This window comes from Gobio gobio (genome assembly GCF_949357685.1).
Source record: "Gobio gobio genome assembly, chromosome: 21".
Taxonomy (NCBI): Eukaryota; Metazoa; Chordata; class Actinopteri; order Cypriniformes; family Gobionidae; genus Gobio; species Gobio gobio.
The window spans coordinates 30153145-30177154 of record NC_137117.1 but is presented as its reverse complement, the minus strand read 5'-3'; the positions used below and the strand labels follow the sequence as shown (position 1 = coordinate 30177154).

General features: G+C 36.7%; 1 protein-coding gene across 2 annotated transcripts; it reads right to left on the bottom strand.

The window, feature by feature from the left end:
* Nucleotides 1-1867: 1867 nt before the first annotated feature.
* On the bottom strand, nt 1868-10803 carry gata5 (GATA binding protein 5). 2 transcript variants are annotated; one of them, XM_079802136.1, is made up of 7 exons: nt 9741-10803; nt 8538-9198; nt 6444-6613; nt 5238-5366; nt 4215-4299; nt 3733-3860; nt 1868-2716 (listed from the first exon to the last, which is right to left on the bottom strand). In XM_079802136.1, the coding sequence occupies exons 2-7, from the start codon at nt 9055-9057 to the stop codon at nt 2597-2599; spliced, it is 1152 nt and encodes a 383-aa protein (XP_079658262.1). In that variant the 5' UTR covers nt 9058-9198; nt 9741-10803; the 3' UTR covers nt 1868-2596. The 2 variants fall into 2 exon arrangements, with proteins under 2 accessions (XP_079658262.1, XP_079658261.1); XM_079802135.1 differs by having other exon boundaries at nt 6420-6613; nt 9741-10005.
* Nucleotides 10804-24010: the final 13207 nt, after the last annotated feature.

Below are 24010 nucleotides of genomic sequence, written 5' to 3'. Positions count from 1 at the left end.
GAGCCAACATGTTCTAGCCCAACCCAAAACCTTAGCACCATAAAGCCAAGCTGGAACGCAACCTTTGATCGCCAACACTCTGCGGAGAGAGGTACGCTCAGACACCGAGAGTCATTCAGGCAAACACTCAGCAACACCTAGGAGGATACAGGTTACACAAAAGAACTATATAAAGTCATAAACATCAAAGCGTTCATATACAATTCTTGTATGGCCTACGTCTTGGCATTATAAAATCAGTACGTTTTAAAAATTAACAAACTTCCTTTGAAAACAAACCAAGTCAGGTTCAATGGGACTTTTGGTCATTTTTTCTGTGGGAATGAAGCACAAAAATAGTACAAACCTTCAAATATTCTGAGAGATAATCAAGTCAAACAATGTGGGATCTCATGGGAAAATGTAAGTATTGATTACGATGTGATTCATATGAAAACATACAGTTTTTAGAAAAACAATAAGCATGAAGGCCCACCCCTAAACCTAACTGGCATTGGGGCGTAAACAGATCATACACTCTAAAAAAAAAGGCTCGTAATCATAGGGGAGCCTTTTTTAGTGCTATATAGCACCAATTTTGGTGCTTCAGTGGTTCTTCAGCGGTTTTTCAGAGGTGCTTTATAGCACCTTAGTCAAAGAACCGGTGAAGAACCTCTGAAGAACCGGTGATGAACCTCTGAAGAACTGCTGAAGAACCACTGAAGCACCAAAATTGGTGCTATATAGCACTAAAAAAGGTTCCTCTATGATTACGAGCCAAGAACCATTTTTGGTGCCATATGGAACCTTTTTTTTTAGAGTGTACAGAAACATACGAATAAGATTGAACGAATTCATATGAAATTAATTCAGCAAAATGTTACGAATTGCCATAAGATTGTGTTGTTAGATCAGTTTAAAGTTCACAGAACAGTTTGTGGACACTGAAAACACAAATATAAATATAAATGGAAATCACCCTACACTCTAAAAAAAAAGGTTCTTTAAGGCACCAAAAATGGTTCTTGGCTCGTAATCATAGGGGAACCTTTTTTAGTGCTATATAGCACCAATTTTGGTGCTTCAGTGGTTCTTCAGCGGTTCTTTGACTAAAGTGCTATATAGCACCTCTGAAGAACCGCTGAAGAACCACTGAAGCACCAAAATTGGTGTATATAGAACAAAAAAAGGTTCCCCTATGATTACAAGCCAAGAACCATGTTTGGTGCCATATAGAACCTTTTTTTTTTTAGAGTGATATGGTCCCTTGTTATAATAAAAATATAATAATAAACTTTTGCCTGTCTGACCATCAACCACCAAGAAGATACTTCCAGAGAGATTTTCAACTTGTCTCTTTTTTTTCTCTTCATTTTGTTGTGTTTATGGCACCAAAAATGGTTCTTGGCTCGTAATCATAGGGGAACCTTTTTAAGTGCTATATAGCACCAATTTTGGTGCTTCAGTGGTTCTTCAGAGGTTCTTCACCGCTTCTTTGACTAAGGTGCTATAAAGCACCGCTAACTATGGTGCTATATAGCACCGCTACCATATACAGAACATGTTAAGATATTGTGCTATATAGCACCAAAAGTGGTTCCTCTATGATTACGACGAAGAACCATTTTTGGTGCCATATAGAACCTTTTTCTTTTAGAGTGTATATTTTAACTTATTTCCATAAATTATTGTTTAAAACCCACAAAATGTAAAGGGATAATTCACTCAAAAGTGAAAAGATAAAATATCTTCTTTTGTGTTCAACAGAAGAAAGAAATTCATACAGGTTTGGAAGAAAGTGAGGGTGCATAAATGATGAATTTTTTTGGGTGAACAATCCCTTTAAGGAGAATTAAAACATTTCTACAAACAAGGGCAGACACAAAGAAAATGTTTGGCAATTTTATATGCAATAAAACAATGATATAATTCCAATATATATCAACAAAATACAGCAAATAAATTTAGGTTAACATATTCTGACAAAACAAAACACAAAATTTCGAACAATTAAAATAAATGTGTGCCTCTTCAAAATTTGCTATAAAAGTGAGGGTCATTGCACTTCGGATCATCAGAGGAATACAATAGAGCATTAACAGAGTCTGGAATCAGCAAAGACAACAAGGAAACTTTTAAAAGCCTCATCCAGGGAAAGTATGCGCTCTAAAGTCATAGCGACCATAAAGACGCATTCCCTGAAGGATACGTGGAATTATGGGAGAGACTTGTGCGCCTCCACCATCCTTATCTCAACATAAATAATGTATCTTAAAAGTTAATTATTAACATCTAAGCCATGAAACATGTTCATAAGCCATAAAAAGCATGTTTTTTTGTCCTACCGATCATTGCTTAAGGAACTTGTGAACTGTTGCTGAGTCGCTGCTTGTCGTCCGCCGTATTTTGATGGAATTGCATGAATCAGCCGTGACATCACACTCTCAGATATGCCACGATAAATCAACGAGGCAAAGTAGCACAAATTACAGTCCATCTTGCGTTCCTAAGCTTCGTCTGTCTACATTTGTGTAAATGTTCTATTAGGTAGATCTTGTTAAAAGTCTTTTCTTCCAGAATGCACTGGAGAGGTTTAGAGAAGGTAGTAGGTGTCAGTTCATGCTTGGGAAAGCGCACACCAAGAATTCTGTGGGGCGATTGACGTCGGGGTGTACGTGTAGTCCTCATATTTGATGTCCACATGTGCTGAACTGGCACTGTCCAAATGTGTCGATGTCTTAAAAAAAAGAGAAACACTGTTAGTTGAAATGTTGTTAGCAGCCAAATCGAGCTTTGCAGTAGGTGGGTTATCTATAGTAAATGATGACAGAATTTTGATCTCATTCTAAACCTGCATGACTTACTTTCTTCTGTGGAACAAAAAAATAAATGTCAATAATGTTGGCGCATTTAAGTCGATAATGTTGTTTTGGACAACACTGACTTTCGTTGCACGGACAAAACAGCTAAACTATTGTTGAAAATAGCTTTTGTGTTTCACAGAAGAAAGAAAGTTATACAGGTTTGGAACGACACAATGGCTAGTAAATGATGACAGAATTTTCAGTTTACGTGAAAATCGACACTCAACGTCAAAAAAGATCCATTTTAGGTTCCATGAAGAACCTTTCAGTGACCAGTTCTTAAACGGATAGTTCACCCAAAAATGAAAATTACCCCATTTACTCTCCCTCAAGCCATCCTAGGTGTATATGACAATCTTCTTTCAGACCAATACAATCAGAGTTATATAAAAAATGTCCTGGCACTTCTAAGCTTTCAATGGCAGCCCAAAATTTGAAGACCAAAAAGTGCATCCATCCATTATAAAAGTGCTCCACACGGCTCTGGGGGGTTAATAAAGGCCTTCTGAAGTGAATCGATGGGTTTTCGATTGACATTTTTAATATAACATGATTGTATTCGTCTGAAAGAAGAATGTCATATACACCTAGGATAGCTTGAGGATGAGTAAATTATGGGGTAATTTTCATTTTTGGGTGAACTATCCCTTTAAAAGAACCATTTTTTCTTCATAATAATCTGAAGAACCTTTTGTGCAATGGAAAGGTTCTATGGATGTTAAAGATTCTTCATGGAGCCATTGATGCCAATAAAGAATGTTTATTTTTAAGAGTGAACTTGAACTCTCAAATCAATCATTTAGCCAACCCATATTTAATAACTGGCTTTCATTGACGTAACATCTTCAAAGAAAAAACACAATCCTATCAATCACGTGAGTACATATACCTGTGTGACTGAGACAACAGTTTGGCCCGCGTACGGAGAAGCTGCGATATTGGGTTCGCTCTTTATTGTAGAGGCGTTTTCTGACACAGGCAATGAAGTGGGAGACGTAGCGCCAGACACTGTTGACCCTGAAGACAAATAGAACAAATTGTGAATGACAGACACAATAAAAGAACAGCAAACTTGACATGCTGGTTATTGCAAATGACAATTAATGGCGTCAAACATCCGTTCGTGTTTGCACTGGTGCCGCACACGCACCGAATATCCATTGAAAACAGAAAAAAAGTGCTGTTACTGCTCTCTCTCTCTCTCTTTTACTCCCTTTCCCCTCCCTTTACTCTTTCGCTCACCCCATATTTCTCTCCACACATTCTCTGACTCACTCACTCCCACACTTTCATCCAAATTACTCATGTCTGCTTTTGTCTAAAAATCGTTTTCAAAAATGTCTCTTTTAAAATGCTTTTCTCAACTCTTACCTGAGGATGCTTTGGTTTTGGGCATCTTTGGTTTGCGTTTCCTTGTCTGAATGCTTTCTTTCTTCATTGCTAATGGCCTTGGTACCTAAAACAAGAATAAAGGAAAAAAGAATCTAAATTAACAACGGGTTACTCATTAACCAATCAAGAGTTACAAAGAGTTAAAAATTAGTTGGTGATTCAGTCACACTAAAAAAATAAAGGTTCGTAACTGGCATCAATGGTTCCATGAAGAACATTCATAGAACCTTTTCATTGCGCAAAAGTGGAAAAAGGTCCAATTTTGTTCTTCACACTAAGAAAAAATGGTTCTTTTAAGAACTGATCATTGAAGGGTTCTTTGGGAATCCAAAATGTTTTCTTCTAAGGTATCGCTGCAAAAACAACTTTATTTTTCAAAAGTGTATGAAGGCCAATTTAATGGTGATTGAACATACAGGTTTGGAACAACACGAGGGCTAGTAAATGATGACAGGATTTTCAGTTTACGTGAACTTTCATTTGAAATCAACACTCTTAAAGGTTCCAAAGGAGGATTTTCGCAGCAAAGTCAAAAAAAGATCCATTTAAGGTTCCAAAAAAGAACCTTTCAGTGAACAAGAACCATTTCTTTCTTAGTGTAAAGAACATTTTAATAATCTGAAGAACCTAGGAAAGGTTATGTGGGAAACCAAAAATGGTTCTTCTATGAAATTACAAAAAAAACTTTATTTTTCAAAAGTGGATGAAGGCCATTACAATGGTGATTGAACTCAGTTGGGAATATGGGTCTTGTTGTTAAAAAAATGCAGTTGTAACTAGATTACATATATTCTTTCTCTTGTGGGAGTCATTTTGGTCAGTGAGAGAATTGCTAGTTTACAGAACAAAGCTTATTTAAGCAACTCCCCTTCCTCTCTTCATTCTCATTCTCTTCCGATAAAACACACCTATGACCTCTACATCACGTGGACTGCAGATTTGCACAGACAAACTAACATGCACACAGCGTGCACCCTCCCATGGACTCAATCACACACTCACCCCGTGGAGCTTCATGTACAGTCCGCAGGCATTGCAGACGGGCTCTCCTTCTGCATTTCTCCTCCACAGTGTGGTTGTACTGGTATGACAGTTAGTGCAACACAGACCTGCTCGTCGTGACGTGCTTTGCTGCAGAGACAAATAGTTGGGAAGGTGGTTAATTTGGCAAACTTTGACTGAATTTTCCTGAGTTAAAGAGAGACTTTTGAGAGAGGGAATGAAAGAAATAAAGATATTAAATATACCAGAGGTGAGCTTGCTCGAAAAGAGCTGGGAGAGATAAAATGTCCACCCGCCCCAAAAGATTACTATTTATTTTTCTCATGATCCTTTGGTGGTATATGTTGTAATAAAAAAAAATATTTAGCTGTTAAAAATATAATGCAGTAGCTAAGTTAGTGTAAACACGTAAACAACATTTATTTAAAATGCAAGCAAACTGTGGTGAAAAAAGTAGAAGAAATGGACGAGAACTCTGTGACCAGGACTCAAATAAGGATTTTACTGGCACACATTATTCATATTCTTCTAGAGCAAGAATGAAACTGCTCAAGTGCTCCATGAAGTTCGGTGTTGTTTTGAGTTTTGCGCTGCTTGGGCTAAAAACAGACCGACCCAAGGACAAGGTCATGAAAGCAAAAATGAAAACAGAGAGGTAGAGACGAGTGAGAGAATTGTGTGTGAGAGAGTAAAAAAGAATGAGAGAGAGAGAGAGTCCTGGGAAAAAGGACAGCAGTGAAGGCTTTGCTCAATTGGCCTTCTCCAGTACTGACCCTGAGATCACCCACTACTCCTGCAATATATATTGCTTAAATATATTCCTGCTAACATGAATATAGCCTATTTAAGCAAAAATAATTTCATTTTGTGAGACTATATTGTAATAGTATCAGCAAGGTAGAAAACATGCAAAAAAGTGTTTAGATATTGACATCAGGGTATGTTGTACTATAGCCTATTCGCAATAAAATAAAATAAAATGAAACTTAAATCGACTTATTTAATTTACAATGACTGAATCAATCTGGCTATTTTAGGTCTAACCAAAGAAAGTGATTTTTAAGGGTCAGCAGGTCAGGTGAAAACCGTTTAAGGTAACATCTGCACGTGTTCATTTGCTCTTCTGACGTGTTTGTTTGAATAAGGACAAGGCCATGTAAAACTTAAAAACTATTAACTAACCATAATTAACAAGTGGGCATTTACCAGGCGTTTCTGTGGTTTGATTAGAGGTCGGTTGATGCCGTTCATCTTGTGGTAGAGGCCGCACGCATTGCACAGGTAATGGCCGGTCCCGTCTCTCCTCCACAGCGGCGTCGAGATGGAGCCGCAGTTCACACACTCACGCCCTTCACACGGCATCTCTTCCAGCATGTCTGAAAGGACACAGTTAGTGTTTAATTCATTTCCCAAGGTTTTCTTCTAGGTTCAAAGTGATTTATGAGAGGCCAATGTTCGTTAAAATCATAAAATAAAGCGCGAAACTTAATCGTTAACGTTTAAATGAAGGGATGTGATATTTTCAATGTTGTCATTTCTGTAATTACGTCCTGTCTAATTTCTCTAAGGCAAATACGAATAGTCTAACCTTAAATTGATAAAAACTAGAATGCTTCGCAAAATCAATCAGGTGAATGTCAAAAAGTGTAGCTTTAAGCTGGTACTGATCAGAAATCAGACATCTAAAGTAATATGCGTATGTTTAAATGGGCCGTTTCAATTTTTTTATAGTAAAAATAAAATACATTTCACACGCACACAAATCTTTATTCTAAGTGTTGTGCCATCTCAAACTAAAAACAAACATTGTGAAATATATTGAAGTCTTTCAAAAAAGTAACAGGGTTCACTGTAACTAGATTTGACGAATAACCACAACAACATGTCCACTAAAATCCAAATATAAAGAGGGAGGATATTTAACTAACTATTCTTTTCACATTCAAAATTATCATGTTTGCTAACAGAGCAAGGAAATTAATTAAATGAAAAAAAAAAAAATGAAAATAGGCCAAAAAAAAAAATGAATTAAATGTATTGATATTTCAAGAAAAGACCTAATGTAGTGTTTCGTTGTTAAAGCCCTGGAAGAACTCAGCACTTTGGATGGATGCAAATAGACCCTTAGGTGAGAGCCACCAGTTTTCTTGAACATCAGCGGTATGGAATGTGACAAAACTCTAGACGGAATGAAGAATGGATTAATATGAGCATATCCAGGGTCACTGAGTGTCTATTAGGGCGACTGACGAGGCACGAGGGGCCTCAGGAGAGCGGAATGTCAATGGGGCTCTTATCAGTGTTAAAGATCCAGGGGTCACCAATCAATCAAGATCTGACACGTGACGCCCTCCAACAATTTATTTCAAATAAGACGTGCGTATTAATAATCTTTGTAATAGCCTAGGCCTATTGTGTTGTCATTTATTATTATTTTGTTTGTTTGTTTAAATGTAATCGCATAAGTTGTTTGGTCTTTCTGATGGATTGCTGTAATATAAAATGCAGATACGTGTATTAAACATTTGTGTAACGAAACATCAAAATACGCAAGTGCTCAATATCAAACGCCCGAGCCTTATACGCCCGAATAAATCGTCCACATTTGTAGAACAAAATGCGACGTTTTATGGACTATCAAAGAAAATGTGTCCACCTAAAGCCCCGAGCTTCAAAGGGTACGGCCGGTAAATGTGTATCTGACTGTAATGGTCTGTTTAGAAAAGTTTGATCAAGGTGACAGTAGCTTGGATAGTTCTCACAATTATGAGGTGTGCACGGGCCCCTTTCATCAATCCACATGTGGACAGACGAGCAGGGAATTAAATTATCATTTAAATTAAAGTGATTGCATTGCCCATTAAAGGATGTGTATTAGTGGAATAAGATCACGTTTTGTTTTGATTAGATTTTGCGATGTGACTGCGTAGCCAAGCCCAAACTAACTGCTATTCTAGGCTTCTAACAACGATGGTCTAACATAAACACCAAGACAGCAATAAATAACCTTCAACGCCGCTGCTATAAATTGTGAGATCACAGCATCAAACGAAACCCCCTCCATTCCAACCATTTTTGCCTGCTGACTTGAAAGATTGATTTTAAACTATTGCCAAACTAACGACCCAAATGTAATATAGTAGAATTAACTTTAACGTGCACTTGTGCAAAAGGATTGCCTACTCACAAATGTTGAGTGTGTTTAATAAAGAGGTTGCAGACAGAATTATCGTAAAGGTTTTGTTATTTTAGTGTATATATTTACATGACCCATCAAAGAGAAAACGAGTTCCACTTTACCTAAACTGGAACTCCTTCCCGGTAGACTTCCCTGGCGTCCATGAAGACCGATCATGCCGCCATCGAATGGCCCTGGCGTCCATGAGGTTGCCATCTCCGGGCTCATGTAGGCCGCGTACGGGCTGGAGTAGGAGCCACCGACGGAGCGCACCAGGGCACTTCCATATTGATCTGCCCGGCCGCTGTTGCTCAACACCAGCGGATTCTGGTACGCGGCGTCCCTGCCGGTGCTGCTGCTTACCGGCGGGCTGTGCGAATAAGAGAAACCGGGTGGAGGATGAGGGCTGCCCGGGTTGAAAGAGGAATTCTCCGTGCCCGTCTGTGCCCAGGCGTGGTGACTGCCGAGCCCATGGGCCTGGTGGGTGGACTCACATGTCTGTAGGTAGGGCAAGGTCTGGAGCATGGCAGGTACGCGGGTGGTGGGCACGTACACAGGTGAGCTCGCGGACGGATGGATGTAGTTCCCGGAATCGTGTCCGTAGGGGGACGGGTTGGAAGATAAAGCCAGGCTCGAATACATATTGTATCCAATGACTACGCTATCCTTTCAGATTATGAAATCTTGAAATTCGCCCAGATTGTAGTAAAAGCCACGATAACGTCCAAAATCTCCAATGCAACTGTTTCTTGAACAGCGGCCTCAGTAAAAAGGAATTCACTCCTGGTGACAAAAAACAAACAAAATCGAATTATTTTCTCAGTATTAGATTATATATAAAACAATGATAATAGTTTTTAATCTATAATTACTGAACGAATAGGCCTACATACATTCTTATATTTTCCACTCACACAAACATTTGAACGATGCTTTAATGCGTTTGGCTATAGACAATCAAAATCTGAAGAAAACAAATAGGCTATAAACAGGCTATTGCTACAGTCAAGATGGACAAACCGGTATAATTGTCGTGATTTTTCGGTTATCTGTATCTTATTTGTATTTAATAGACTAAAATGACATTAATTACTTCATATCTTTACTTAGGGATATAAATAATTATCAGCAGCAGTCTCAGATATCCTGGGAAAACACTATACCGAACCCATTAAATCATCCGCGGGGATCGAATCAAGCTGCGCTGTAATCTCTCCAACATCTATATTTTATCATTGAAAACGCAGATTACATAAAAAACGTTGATAGCTGTAAGCAAAGGGCTTATACAATTTCATCCATGAGCTCTCGTTGTATTATCTCACCAGATAAGGACGGCTAGTGATAAAGCCAGGAACCCTCTTTTCCAAGTGACTTGATTGAATGTCGCTGTTGAAGTTCCCACTCTCTTCTTGCTTCTTGATTTGAGCCCAGAATTCAAACTTCAGCGAAAAGGCGATTCACGAGAAAAGCTTGTAGTTGTCCTCTCTGCGTTTGGAGTTGTCACTGTGTCTGTATCTGGAGGTATAGCTGCTGCTGCTGCAGATAATGCCTAATATAACTGTTCACTGATTTGCTCTCTACTTTACTGCGAGTTATTTGTAAGAGCAGAACCACGTGACGCACTCCAAAGGTAGGACCCATGGAGGAGGAGAAGAATGAGAGGGATAGACTAGATGGTGTTTCGCGGAGGAGGGGTGTTCTCCTATACCTGAAGATCTATATTTGCTGAGTCCACTGTATTTTAAACGATTGTTTTTAGTCGATGAAAGTTAACTTTTAAAAGACGTTAAAAGCAGTTGGAAAGGCACAAATTCAAACAAAATGTGCCTACACGCAATGGAAAAGTCACATAAAACAGCATTTTACAAATTTAAAATCATTTTGAAACGTTTCAAATAGAAGTAGGCTATTAGTTCATTGTATTAATATAGGCTGCGTGTTTTTGTTGCGATACTGCAATGGCTTGGGATTTAGTTTTTTACTTTATTGTAAAATGAAAATGTTGCAGTATAGGTAAAATAACCTCGCAGTCTGTGCGAGAACGTAAAGCTCGATTTTATGACCCGATAAATCTGGATGTGTTCTCTATAAACCTGTAGAGAGATAAGAGATACGAGCGACAGCTTAGTATGATGATACAACAATAATCACACTCATTATACTCAGTTGGAAATATTGTTATCTTAGCGGTATTGTTTGAGCTATCACCCCCTCCTTTTTTTCGGATAAAAAATAGGCTATTAGAGTTTTAAAGATGTAAATAAATATAATAATGAGCTATTGTAAAGCTCAATAATAAATTCTCAAATAAAACCGCCCATGATTCAAATAACAATTTGGGTGATACAAAATTCATGCCGCTCGTTTTAGATTATTAAGTGGAATGATTCACAAAGCAAATGGCTCAAAAATATCGAATAATGTGTATGCTTCTGGCATAGGCGTATTAAGTGATACATTCAAGTAACCAACTGTTGAAAATTCATCCATCTCAGAAAGGTGGTCGCCAATCAGTCTCCTCGACAGGCCGCTGATAATGAGATTAATAGTGATGTTGGGACCTGTGATCTCATTGCTCGCGCCACAAGCGCGTGGAGGGGACAATTGAGCGCGCGCGTGCACACACACACACACACACACACACACACACACACACACACACACACACACACACACACACACACACACACACACACACACACACTGTCTGCAGTGAGAAGTGAGAGAGCCAGCGACTGTTTGATCACTGGGGAACCTGCGAGGCTACAAATAAATCCCCCGTTACCTCTAAGGCGTTTCATTTAATCCAAGACGTCGTTGCTTAAGAGTAAATCGGTTGATTGAATATAAACAATTGTTTGTGCTCCAGAGTTTGGCACATCATCACAAACATAAAATAAAAAAATAGGCTGAAGTAAAAATTGAATTATTGAGTTAGTTTTTTTTTGTTTTGTTATTAAAATTAGCTACAGTTTTTTGGAATCTATTTATCAACTATCCATTGGATTATTGTGAAAGATCCCCAGACTGCCACACACAGCCCTTTGACAGACAACCAAAGCACTTAATGATGCAGAGAAGAACTGTAAATTCTGTTCTGCATGAACGGCCACGCGCAATGCCAAGTGTTTTAAGTGTGTTTGTCTGTATGTTATTGACATCTCTAGTGTTGTTAAATGTCAGTAGCCTATATGTGAATTATTTATGTTTCTAAAGATGAACTTGCCTTATTGCAGAACGGGATGTAGGCTACATGTAGGCTTATATATGCCTATATTTTATATTTTAAGGCCTATGCGAATTTAAAGACGCGAGAAAACGTAAATTAACTGCCATTAACATGTAACGAACGATGATTAAAACAAAACACGTTGTATTTTATATTCTGGAACTCATTCAAATAAATAAATAGCCCCGTTTAAATGTTTATCAAACATGTTTAAGACGCGGATTAAAAATAGATAAATCTGTAGGGCATTAGCTAAACAAAACAAACAATTTTCTCAATATACAAACGTGTTTGTAAGTAATAATTCGACTGATAGTATTCTGAGATAAAGCACGATTGGCAGGCAGAGGTGATACTGAATGACGTCAGACACTGGAGGATTGAGACGAGGGGAAACTTGTGTCTTGTGAATCCCCCACAGATTAATTACTTTTATTAATTGACGAATCGCTAAATGATTTAGCATTTTGATACATTCAGGACCTGCTTGAAACGTCTTTAGCTATGCTCCATCTAAAAGAAAAAGAAAAATGTAGGCTACTACTAATAATAATAATAATCTAACCTTGCAGCCAACGCTGAAGAAATAGATTATTTATGTTTCAATTATAATTATATTTTGACCTGTTTGCAACCCTATCATGATGTAAAAATATATTTACACTCTTGGCATTTTTATTTTCTGTCATGACATTTTATTAACATAGGCTATTATTTATTATTAAAATATCATTATTAATAATATTATTATTATTATGGAAACGAGAGCAGCATATATAGGGAGCTAAGAAATGTATAGCCTACAACAAAATACGACAAATAACAATTCGAATGTTCCTGCAGAGGTGATTCCCTCACAAATACTTTACTGTGGTTAGCATATTTTCCACCAAAATAAACACCATTTTTGTATTACAGTTTTTATTACATTTAAAGTTGAATTTTTACAATATCGTGGTTTCTATTATGTCGTAAACTAAGTTACCATTGTCATTTTGGTAAGGATTATTTACATAACCAGAGACTGACCGGGGGAAGCGCGCGCTGGCGTGGAACGGTTTGATGGACAGCTAATGAGGGTCGCGCGGAGAGGGCCTCACGAGGCACCTCATTCATAAGCGCGCGGTATCAGCCGTCCCCTCGTGAGAGACAGGCATTAAACCAAGCCTTAACCCCCAGCGTTTAGTAGCCGCTGAAACACTCAGGGTGAACCTATTCCAAATCGTGAAGGGATCAGCAGGGTATTATTAATGCTCAGTGCGTCTTAACGACTGCGCACAGGAGACACTTCGCAACCTCTCCCCACAGTTGAGGACGTGCTAGTTTTACCTTTATAATAAGAGAAGCCTCAAGAATGAGTGTGACGATCGTTCTCGATCAACACCAAATCTTTCTAATATATCGGTTTTAGCCTAGCCTGTCAAAGTTTGGAAGCAATTAGGGGAAAGTGCCCATTTAAAGAAAAACATATAATGGTTTCAAATGATGTATTGTGTCTCTCCTTTTTAAGTTTCAACCTGATTTTTATCAAGTTGTAATGTAGCTACTAATCACTGCAGGCCCTCATTTGTGTAAGTTTTCAGTTTTAGTGTCTTTACAGTGTTTTGACGCAGTCGTTTCGTTTGTAGCGAGCATTCCTTCAAGGTAAACGGAATTTGAGTCTTCAAGTTTAGAAGCAATCTGAGATAACTCAAGAATGCTTCGAGGTATTTACTGTCTATATATGGTACTTCTCCGCTAATTTGACCAGCACTGGGACCTTACATTGTGTGTTTGCACAGGAATTTATTTCCCCACCACTTTTCTGCATATAGCCAGCTAAATATCACACAGCATATTTCACACAAATTATACAATTCCTATTTCTAATGATGTATAGGTTAATGATTTGTATATATTCATTATTTACAAAAATATAATAATATATAATAGTGCTGAGCAATCGATTGCATCCAATATAAAAGTTTATCTGTGTGTAGTGTGTATAATTATTATGCATATGTAAATACACACTCCTTCATGTATATTTAAGAAAAATATGTTAAATTTATATATAAGGTCAATTATATAAGTATATACATGCAAATATTTCTTATACATGAAAAAGTGTGTATTTATATATGCATAATATTCATGTACAGTACACACACATATATTATATAAACACAAACTTTTATTTTGGATGCGATTTTGGATATGTTTAATTGTTTTCCCAGCTCTAATATATATATATTAAACACAATTATTACAGGCCTATATCTTTTTTTCTTTTGTTGACATTTGTGTTACTTATAATCAAATGTGTATGACGCAAATGAAGTTTTATTGTTTCAGTAATTCATATTTATATCAAACAACAACTAGATTAAATGAAATATTGTCCTTGATCAGAGCACATCCATGGTCAGTTTTGAGGGAACGGTTCAGATCATAGCTATAAGACACTGCAGCCACTAATCAAAGTTTATGATATAGTGTGTGACTGTTATGACTTTGCGTGTGATAATATGGTTTTAGCACAGAGATTATGAGGTTCTGAAGTAATGTCATGACTTGTTTGAGGTTGTAAGATCACACTGATTTCAGTTTGACGCTTTTTGTAGAAGATAGTGTGATGTTTGCACATTGTGATTAGGTCAAACAGCCGTGGTGAAATTGAATGTTCTGATTTGGGATCTGTCTCTGTGATTGATTGAATGATGTGTGTGTGTGTGTGTGGCTGGTGCATTGGCGCTGTTGGTGTGTGGTTTGGTACGGAGCAGGCAGGAGAGATGGGGAATGTGGAGCTGGAGTCAGGCTAATCTGTGAGAGCAGAGAGGCTGGCTCCTGTCTGCCTGTCTGCCATGCCTCTATCTCTGCGTCTCAGTTCACACCCTCCCTCCCTATCTCTACTGCAGCGCTGGGGCACAGCATGGGATTCAACTGGCCTCCACTGGGCCAGGGACTACCAGTGTGCGCATACAAATCCAAATCTCCGCTATATATGGGGAAAGCACATCCAACATATGAGTTTTACATCCTCTGTACCATTAGACACAATCTCACATACAACAGGAACCTCACATAATCATTTCTATGATAAATTGATTCTAAGAGCTGATTCTCATTAAAAAGCCCAATACACAAGCAGGCTGTGAATGTGAATATAATCATCACACATTTTATTGGCTTCCCATTAATGTGTTGAAAATAACACCTCCCTTGGCTATTGGGAATCCAAGGGTGGTCCGGAAGTATAGTCAAAATTAAATTAATTTATTAATTATTAATATTTGTTTTTATTTATATATATTTTAATTAGAGAATGTTTCCAAATGTCTTAGCGTTTAGTACAATTATATATATATATATATATATATATATATATATATATATATATATATATATATATATATATATATATATATATATATATATATATATATATATATATATATATATATAATAAAAAAAAATTAGGCAAGGGTGCATTAAATTGATCAAAAGTGATGCTAAATACATTTATTATATTACAAAAGATTGCTGCTCTTTTTTATTCATCAAGGAATCAAAGTATTATGGTTTCCACAAAAATATACAATAAAAATATTCAGCAGCAGTAGCAATATTCATTAGAATGATTTCTGAAGGATCATGTGACACTGAAGATGCTGAAAATTCAGCTTTGAGATCACATGAATAAATTACATTTGGATATATATCCAACTAGAAAAAATATAAAACGTTTAAAAATATTACAGTTTTTACTGTATTTTTGATCAAATAAATGCAGTCTTGGTGAGCAGAGACTTTTTTCATAAACATAAAAAACTTAAACATAAAAAATCTTACTGACATGAAACTTTTGAATGGTGTATCTCTCTCTCTCTCTCTCTCTCTCTCTCTCTCTCTCTCTCTCTCTCTCTCTCTTTTGCAAAATCTGATGATCATCAGCATGACTTGATAATAATCCAATTGAAGCAAGAACACCATGATCAGTTTCCCAAATCGACGGCATCTTAAATATTTGTTTTATGTAAAAATAATGAAACTTTAATTCCAGGGTTAAATTATAAAAAAGTCATTTTATTGTGGACTTTAAAGGAAGGGGATACAATACTAAAAACTAAAATCAATTATTTTAAATGCTACAAGTGAATAAGGCATTTCAACATAATGATTGTACAGTATTAAAAACGGATATTTATTTTAAAATTCACTAAAAAAGTGTTAATAAATTGTAAGATTAACTTTGAGTGAGAGATATTTAATATAATCCAATACCCTTAATCCATTTTATTCCCTTTCTCTAACATTCTCTACCTTACCTGTCACCATTAGACAAAAAGGACCACAGATAACGTCAAATCTGTGCACTTTATTACGAGGGAAACTGGCTTTGTAAAGCCATATACCCTTCATGTTGCGAACAGCCCACCAATGGCAACTATAAATGCAATTGCAGCAAAGCGCAAGTCAAGAGAGAATGTGTGAGATCTTTCCAAGCCCACTCACTCACTCACTAAAAACTGGAAAACTGCTTGATAAGATCAATGCCCCACCAATATGTTAACTACTAAATGCCAAACTTTTAATTAAGATCAAGGAAGCTCATGTGTTAATGGGTAGTTAATGCATTAGTGTATTGGCACACCATCAAGGCTGCTTCATTCAGTGGCTCAATAGGATTAAGTAATGCCGTATACTGTGTGGTCTGTGTATAGAGGAAGTTCCTCTCCCTTTCTAAACAGTTAGAAATGTGTAACTGAATAGCACACAGACTGAAGCTGCCCTTCTGGGTGTGAGGGAGGGAGGAAGGAGGGTTGTGATTGTGGGGCTGGGCCGAATGGAGGTCAGTGTCAGACAGGTATGGCACTCGCGACTGGGTGAGTCAGAGAGGTGGCACAGGAGTCACTGGGGCACAGGTCACATGAGCATAGGGGCATATCCCAGCCAAAGAATGTCACTTTTAACTGCGTCTCTTTATGGTGTATTTGCAGTATTGAGTGGTGGGTACACACTCACCGTGCTTTGTGTGTATGTGTGTGTGTGTGTGTGTGTGTATGCTAGGTAAAAGAGTCAAGCATGACATTTATTCAGTCGTACAAATTTAACATGGCTCCTTGTTTCACCTAGTCATTTCTTTCTTCGTTTTCTCAATACAATCAGCCAGAATCACTTGAGGGAGATAAGCCTGTGTAAACCGGACGTAGGGGTGAACAGATATGATTATGAATGGATATGAAGTATGCAGCCTCGCTAAAATACGACTTGCTCCCATAATCCTCGATAACCAACCACAAATGATCAAACATTCTCTACTGTACCAGACAAAACTGTCGTCCATGACCATGGCGGCTAAAGGAATGTAAACAAAGGTTTTTTGAGGGTTACATATTGCACATACTGCATTAAATGCTGAAAGCAACTATAAGAGGGTATATAAAGTAAAGCTGAACTGTGAATGTCCAAATGTTTTTTTATTTCTAAAGCACATTTAAAACAGCTACAGCTGACCAAAGTGCTGTACAATCTACCACTTTGTACAGTGAAGTACAAAACTTGTAAAAAGGAGAGAATATATAAAATACATACAACTGACAAAAAACTAATAAGATTACATTGATTCAAAAGCAAGAGAAAAAATATGTGTCTTTACTAGTGCAGATTTAAAACTTTCAACATTGGAAGAGAGCCTAATGTGGACCGGCAGATCATCCCACAGCCGTGGGGCAGCAATAGAAAAGGCGCGATCTCCTTTTAATTTCAAACGTGACCGCGGCACGGTCAGCATCAGCCTGTTGATAGACCTTAAGGGCCTAGAGCAATTCCGGTGGAGAAGCAAATCTGTGATATATTGTGGAGCCTGGCCGTTTAACCCCTTATACACATATAATAAAACCTTGAATGTAATACGGTATTCAACCAGCAGCCAGTGAAGTGAAGCTAAAACAGGCGAAATGTGTTCCCTCTTTCTTGTCCCAGTAAGAAGTCTGTGCATGGAAATGATGCAATTTTGCAAACTATTGTTAATTTTAACCCATTTAAGCCCACCGGCAACTATAGTTGCCGCAGTGTATAGTTGTCATTTTCCCTTTATAAGTATTCTTCTAGATAGTATCCATGTTTGATATCTCAATGACATGCAAGAAAACAACCAAATAAAGGATTTCAAGAGAAAAAAAAAAGGTATTAATTTCCTTCCTGTCATATGAGACTGCAAACTTCCTACCCCTACTTCCAGGAAGCATAACGAAGGCAAACCCTCTCAAAGAAAGGTTATTTTCATGTTACTAATAAGTATGTTTTGTTGACATATATATATATATCTACATAACTGTGAAGGTCTCTAGAATCACCCAAACAAAACAAATCTTACAACAGATCTATAGTTTTTTGTACACTTAGTCAAAAGTCCAATGACTTGTAAGTACATATAATGGGGAAATGGGGTATGTGTTAACAGGTTAATAAATCAAGATTTTTGGTCTTTAGTGCTTTTTGTTTTCATAATATCCCACCTAAAACATTAACCTTTTAACTGATATCTCTACTGTACAGTAGACCTTAATTCGATAGGGAAAAATATCATATTTTATGATCTTAGGGCCAAAATATTGAGGACCCTTCATCCAGTTTGAAATGGATGCGTTTCATTCTAATCGGTCAAGGACCCTCATTCTTTTTATGACTGGTAGCTTACGATTCCATTATAATGTGGAAATTCAGACAAGTAATGAGTTTACATTTACATTATTATATGAAATCACCTTCTACAGTCAGCCATTGAATACTATGGGACTATTTATTTATTGTTGTTACATAGATGTAATTTTTGTCAGTATATTAATTTATTTTCATGTAACTTTTTGATACACAATGCCCTGTTAGGGCAACTTAATGGCTGCACTGTGTTCTGCACTATGTTCCACCATTTTAAGACAAATGTATTTGTCGTTTGTCGTGTTTTCATATTCAACAGGTTATAAGATAGATGCAGCTTTTTTGAGTTAGCATCGAATGTTCTTCGACTTTTATACATAATAAATTTGTTTATGAATAAAGAATTATCTGTTTGTTATTTTGAGTTAGATGCCAAATGTTCTCCTCCTAGTCAAATTTGACATTGAAGGGGTGCATACAACATATTTGCCCACCTGCAACTATAGTTGCCGCACATTCAAATACGATTTTCAAGAAAAAAAAACTAAAACCTGGGGAAAATAAATGCAGAACATGTTCACATAAGACACTATTGACATGACTATATGCATGAAACCATTCAGAAAATTTTGGGCACAAATGGGTTAATGAAAAAATGAGGGATGCACTGACAGAAAAAAATTGTGAAATAACAATAAGTGGTATTTCAATAATTTTGTCCCAATACAATCATAATAAAAGACTATAAAATTTAAATACTAAAAATGTTAAATGATACAAGTGAATAAGGCATTTCCAACATAACGATGTACAGTAAAATAAAAATGGATATTCATTTTAAAATTCACTAAAAACTTGAGTGAGAGATATTTAATATCATCCAATACCTTTAATCCATATTATAATACAAACATTAGGTAACACTTTATTTTAGGGTTCAATTCTCACTATATAGTTGCTTATTAGCATGCTTATTACTAGGATATTGGCTGTTTATAAAGCATATATTAATGCCTTATTCTACATCCCTTAATACCTAACCTTAAATGCTACCAAAACTACCTCACTAACAATCAATAAGCAGTAAATTAGGAGTTTATTGAGGTAAAAGTTGTAGTTAAAAGTGAATATGTGTTCCCCATGTGTTTCCAAACATTATAATCTAACTATATTGTCTCTAATATGGTCCGATAACCAATATGGTACCGATATATACAACCTGTTTTATGCACATATATCAAATAATCTCACCAAAATAAGTTTTAAAAGAAACATAATGTTGTGACAAAACAGCATACTAGATAAGAGACGCTGTGCAACCGAGAAAGTGTTCAACATTGCTTAAATGCTGTGAGAATCCTTTGAGGTTTCCATTCTCTGAGCATTCAGATAACTCGCGTTATCTAACGCAACTGAATGACAAGAAGGAAAACAGACTCTAGCACACAAAACGAAAGCCATATTAAGAGTCTCTAGCAGTGAGGTAAGAGGCATTTTAACAATGAGCTCACCAAGAATAGCTCGGGCCCGTGACGTGAGCTTCACACAAAATGCACCGATTCACTATACAAATCAAAGTCTAGATGTGTCTATAATAGGGCAAAGATGTATGAAGTTAAAGAGTGTAAATGGTTAAACACATTTATCCAGTAATTATTCGTTTCAGGAACCGTGTTTGTTCTGCTTTATGTGCTTCAGATTAACACTACCATTTCACTGCAAAATTGTCCAAACACAGAACATTTTTCCCTGCGTAGTGAGCAGCTGTAATGAACAGTTAAATAGGGTGTGAAATATCTCCCCCCGAGGCACTATAAAAAACAACTTATACACACCATTTAACTCAACACACACCAGTCTACAACCAGCAGTCAACTATCACAGACCAACTAAGCGTTGGAGAAACGGAAAAAATGTGTGTGAGGATACTGACAAGTCTATAAATCTTCACAGACAAAATATTGCCATAAGAAATGGCAAACAAATCTGGGTTTGGCAGATGGAGAACCTACCTGTGTAGTGCTAATTGTACATTGGTTTAGGAGTAATGATGATCTGCTTTTCATCCTTCATGTCAGCCTCTCTTTAGGTCCACCAAAGGGAAATATAGCAGAGCAGAACACATGGGTTTCTAGATTATTCTGTGTCAGCTTGTGGAAAGAGTTTCGGGAAGGTCCCTGTCCCGGAGGTGGGTGTGTGTTTGTTAGGCCTCCGCAGAACCTGATATCAACCCACCGAACACATGATCGTATGGAATAGTGGTGGCCAACGAGATCTCAATGCAATATTCGACATTCGTCATCTAGAAGGACATTCTGCAGAAGAATAAACAGAAGATTGGTTAAGGCTAGAAGACAAAAAAAAAGCTTGACTACCGTTCAAAAGTTTGGTGTTGGTAAGAATTGTAATGGGTTTTTTTTTAAGAAGCAAGTCTGCTTTCTTTATTAAAGAGATAGTTCACCCAAAAATGAAAATTCTGTCATCATTTCACCGGCAGCCATTGACTACCACAGAGGGGGGAAAAATACTATGGTAGTCAATGGCTGCCGAGATCTGAACATTCATCCAAATATCTCCCTTTGTGTTTAGCAGAAGAAAGAAATCCATACAGTTTTGGAACAACTTGAGGGTGAGTAAATGATGACAGAATTTTCATTTTTGGGTGAACTATCCCTTTAAAAACAGTGAAATGTGAAATATTATGACAATTTCAAATAAAAGTTTTCTTTTGTAATTGTCACATGTATGTTCAATTTAGTTCAGTTCTGTCTTGTCTGCATGAGTTCTCGTTGGTCACCATGGTTATAATAAGTTTAGTCTTGTCAGCTTTTTCTGTTTAGTGTCCTCGTTTACCTATTTATACTCCCTGTTCTGTTCAGTTCATCCTCGGTTATTGTTTGTGTGAACAGTGTCTTCCTTGTCGGTGTTTGCCATTGGATTAAAGACTGTTGTTATCACCATCTCCTTCGTTGTGCACTTTCTAAGCCACCCTTGAACTGTTACAGTAATACATTTAAAAATGTATTCCTGTGGATTTTCAGCATCATTACTCCAGTCTTCAGTGTCACATGATCCTTCAGGAATCATTCTAATATCCTGATTTGCTGCTCAAGTAACATTTCTTATTATCATCATTTTTGAAAACAGTTGCTCAATATTTTTGTGGAAACCTTAATACATGTTTGTCAGGGTGAATAGATCCTTTCTGAATAAAAGTATTAATCTCTTTCTAAGGGGGCCGTTCAGTGTGTTTATATTTAAACATAATTTAAAACTTTAATAAAATGTAATTTTATGAGTTGTAAAAATTCTGACTGTAAAATGGCCTTTGATGTTTGTGATATATTACTGCAATAGATCATGTCCAGGTTTTTTCCAGATGAATGCATTCACATTTGTCTCTCAAGAGAGAGAGAGAGATCATCATTAACTCACCATCAAGTTGTTCCAAACCGGTATTAATTTCTTTGTTACGTGGAACATAAAAGAAGATATTTTAAAGAATGTTTGTAACCAAACAGTTTTTTTCCCCTACTATAGAAATCAATGTGGCCCATCAACTGTTTGGCTACTGACATTCTTCAAAATATCTTCTTTTGTATTCAGCAGAAAAAGGAAATTCATACAGGTTTGGAACAACATGAGGGTGAGTAAATGCTGACAGAATTTTCATTTTATTTGGGGTGAACTATCCTTTTAAGAGCATTAAAAGATTGTTTGTGTGTGAGTGTATGTGTGTGATCTCCGCTCTCAAGCAGAAAACAGAGGAATCACATGAGGGAAGTCTGTAGGATATCAGCGCTACGGTCAGAGACCCTACGGTCAGAAACTCTCCAGATACAGAGAAAAGAATGTAAGCGTAGACGACATACATGTGTAAAAGTGAACGGCTGAACTGCTCCAAACACCAAAATGATCAGATTTCTAAACCAAAATACCCAGACGATCTGATCAGTTCACCCTGACATGGTCAGTTTTACTCTTCACTGCCTCCCTCAGTGAAGGAAGCCATTACTTCGAATGCCAGCGGACTGACTTGATAAATCACACTTGTGATAGTGTTATCTTTATCAGATGTTTGATCTGTTAACCATAATGTATGGGAATGTATACAAAACATTATACAAAACCAATGTGTCCTGAGATTGGGGAGAAAAAGAATCAGGAAAAGCCTGTACAGAGTCTGGGATAAAAAAACAGAGTCAGTAAGATTTTTTTATGTTCTTATATATCTTATAAATCAATACTTTTATTCAGCAAGGACGTATTAAATTGATCAAAAGTGTCAATAAAGACATATAATGATTTCTGTTTCAAATAAATGCTGTTCTTTTGACAACTCCCTATTCATCAAAGAATACTGTCAAAAAATGTATCATGGTTTTCACAACAATATTAAAAAACAACATTTATTTCAACATTGGTAATAAAAAGAAATGTTGGTTACATGTTATTTTAAGGTGTCCGTGTTCCAGTGTAATTATATATTTAAGTACTGAGTAATAATAATTAACTACATGTACTAGGGTAAGGGTTAACATGAGGGTTTGGTTTAGGGTTAGTTGCATGTAATTATGCATAATTTATAGCTATTATTATAGTAACTACATGTAACACACGTAACAAGGACACAGTAAAATAAAGTGTTACCGAAATGTTTCTTTAGCAGCAAATCATCATATTAGAACGATTTCTGAAGGATCATGTGACACTGAAGACTGGAGTAATGATCATCACAGGAATGTGATGAAAACACATTCAAATAGAAAGCAGATATTTAAAATTATAATAATGTTTCACAATATTAGTGTTTTTAACTGTTTTTTTGATCAAATAAATGCAGCCTTGGTGAGCATATAGGACTTCTTTAAAATAATAATAATAAAAAAAACAATCCCAAACTTATTAACAGTAATGCTTTAGAAATTATATTATTCCATTAATTGCCATTCCGCATAATTTTAGTCTATTTATTGATAGACTTAAAATCATTCTTACTCTAACCTGTTTCATTTATGCTTAATTTCCTTAGTCACATTAATAAGGGTTTGTTCACTCTCTATTTGAGAGGGTGCATGAGGTAACATTTCATTGCAAAAATAAATTGTATTTAAACATCTCACTGCAAAAGACAAAATGTCAAAGTTCACATTTTCTCAGTTCTCCTGCGGTTAATTAAAGTGACAATAGTGACTCATTGACAGAGAGAAGTGAATTTGCATTGAATGGGGCTAGAATGGTGTCCTTCCCCACTGGTGCTTTAAATATACCCTTGTCTGTTTACTTTCCCATCCATGACTCTGAGAGAGAGAGAGAGAGAGAGAGAGAGAGAGAGAGAGGTCATCTTTGACTGAAATAAAAAGGTTTATACAAGTATGCCATGCACACTTGATGTTCCCAATATAACTCATTCATGTGTTTTCACTGAGAGTGTGAGCGAGACAGAGGTAGAGTTACATTGATTTGTGGCATGGAGGAGTGTCACTATAGGCCCGAGTTGGCAGCTTACTGGAGTCATTCTGCTGAGGGTTCACATTCCTTATCTTCCAACACACATGCGCACACACACACACACACACACACACACACACACACACACACACACACACACACACACACACACACACACACACACACACACACACACACATACACCTTCTTCGAAAATTATGCTAAAGCTATAAAAACGCAGGTCCGTACACGTGTAATATTTGTTAAAGA

Excerpts from the sequence above, each read along its gene's own strand:
- gata5 (XM_079802135.1), bottom strand. The coding sequence starts at position 9,057 with ATGTATTCGAGCCTGGCTTTATCTTCCAACCCGTCCCCCTACGGACAC. Across the intron at positions 4,300-5,237 it reads TGTACATGAAGCTCCACGGG|GTACCAAGGCCATTAGCAAT; the intron begins GTGAGTGTGTGA and ends TTCTTGTTTTAG. Across the intron at positions 3,861-4,214 it reads CAAAACCAAAGCATCCTCAG|GGTCAACAGTGTCTGGCGCT; the intron begins GTAAGAGTTGAG and ends ATTTGTCTTCAG.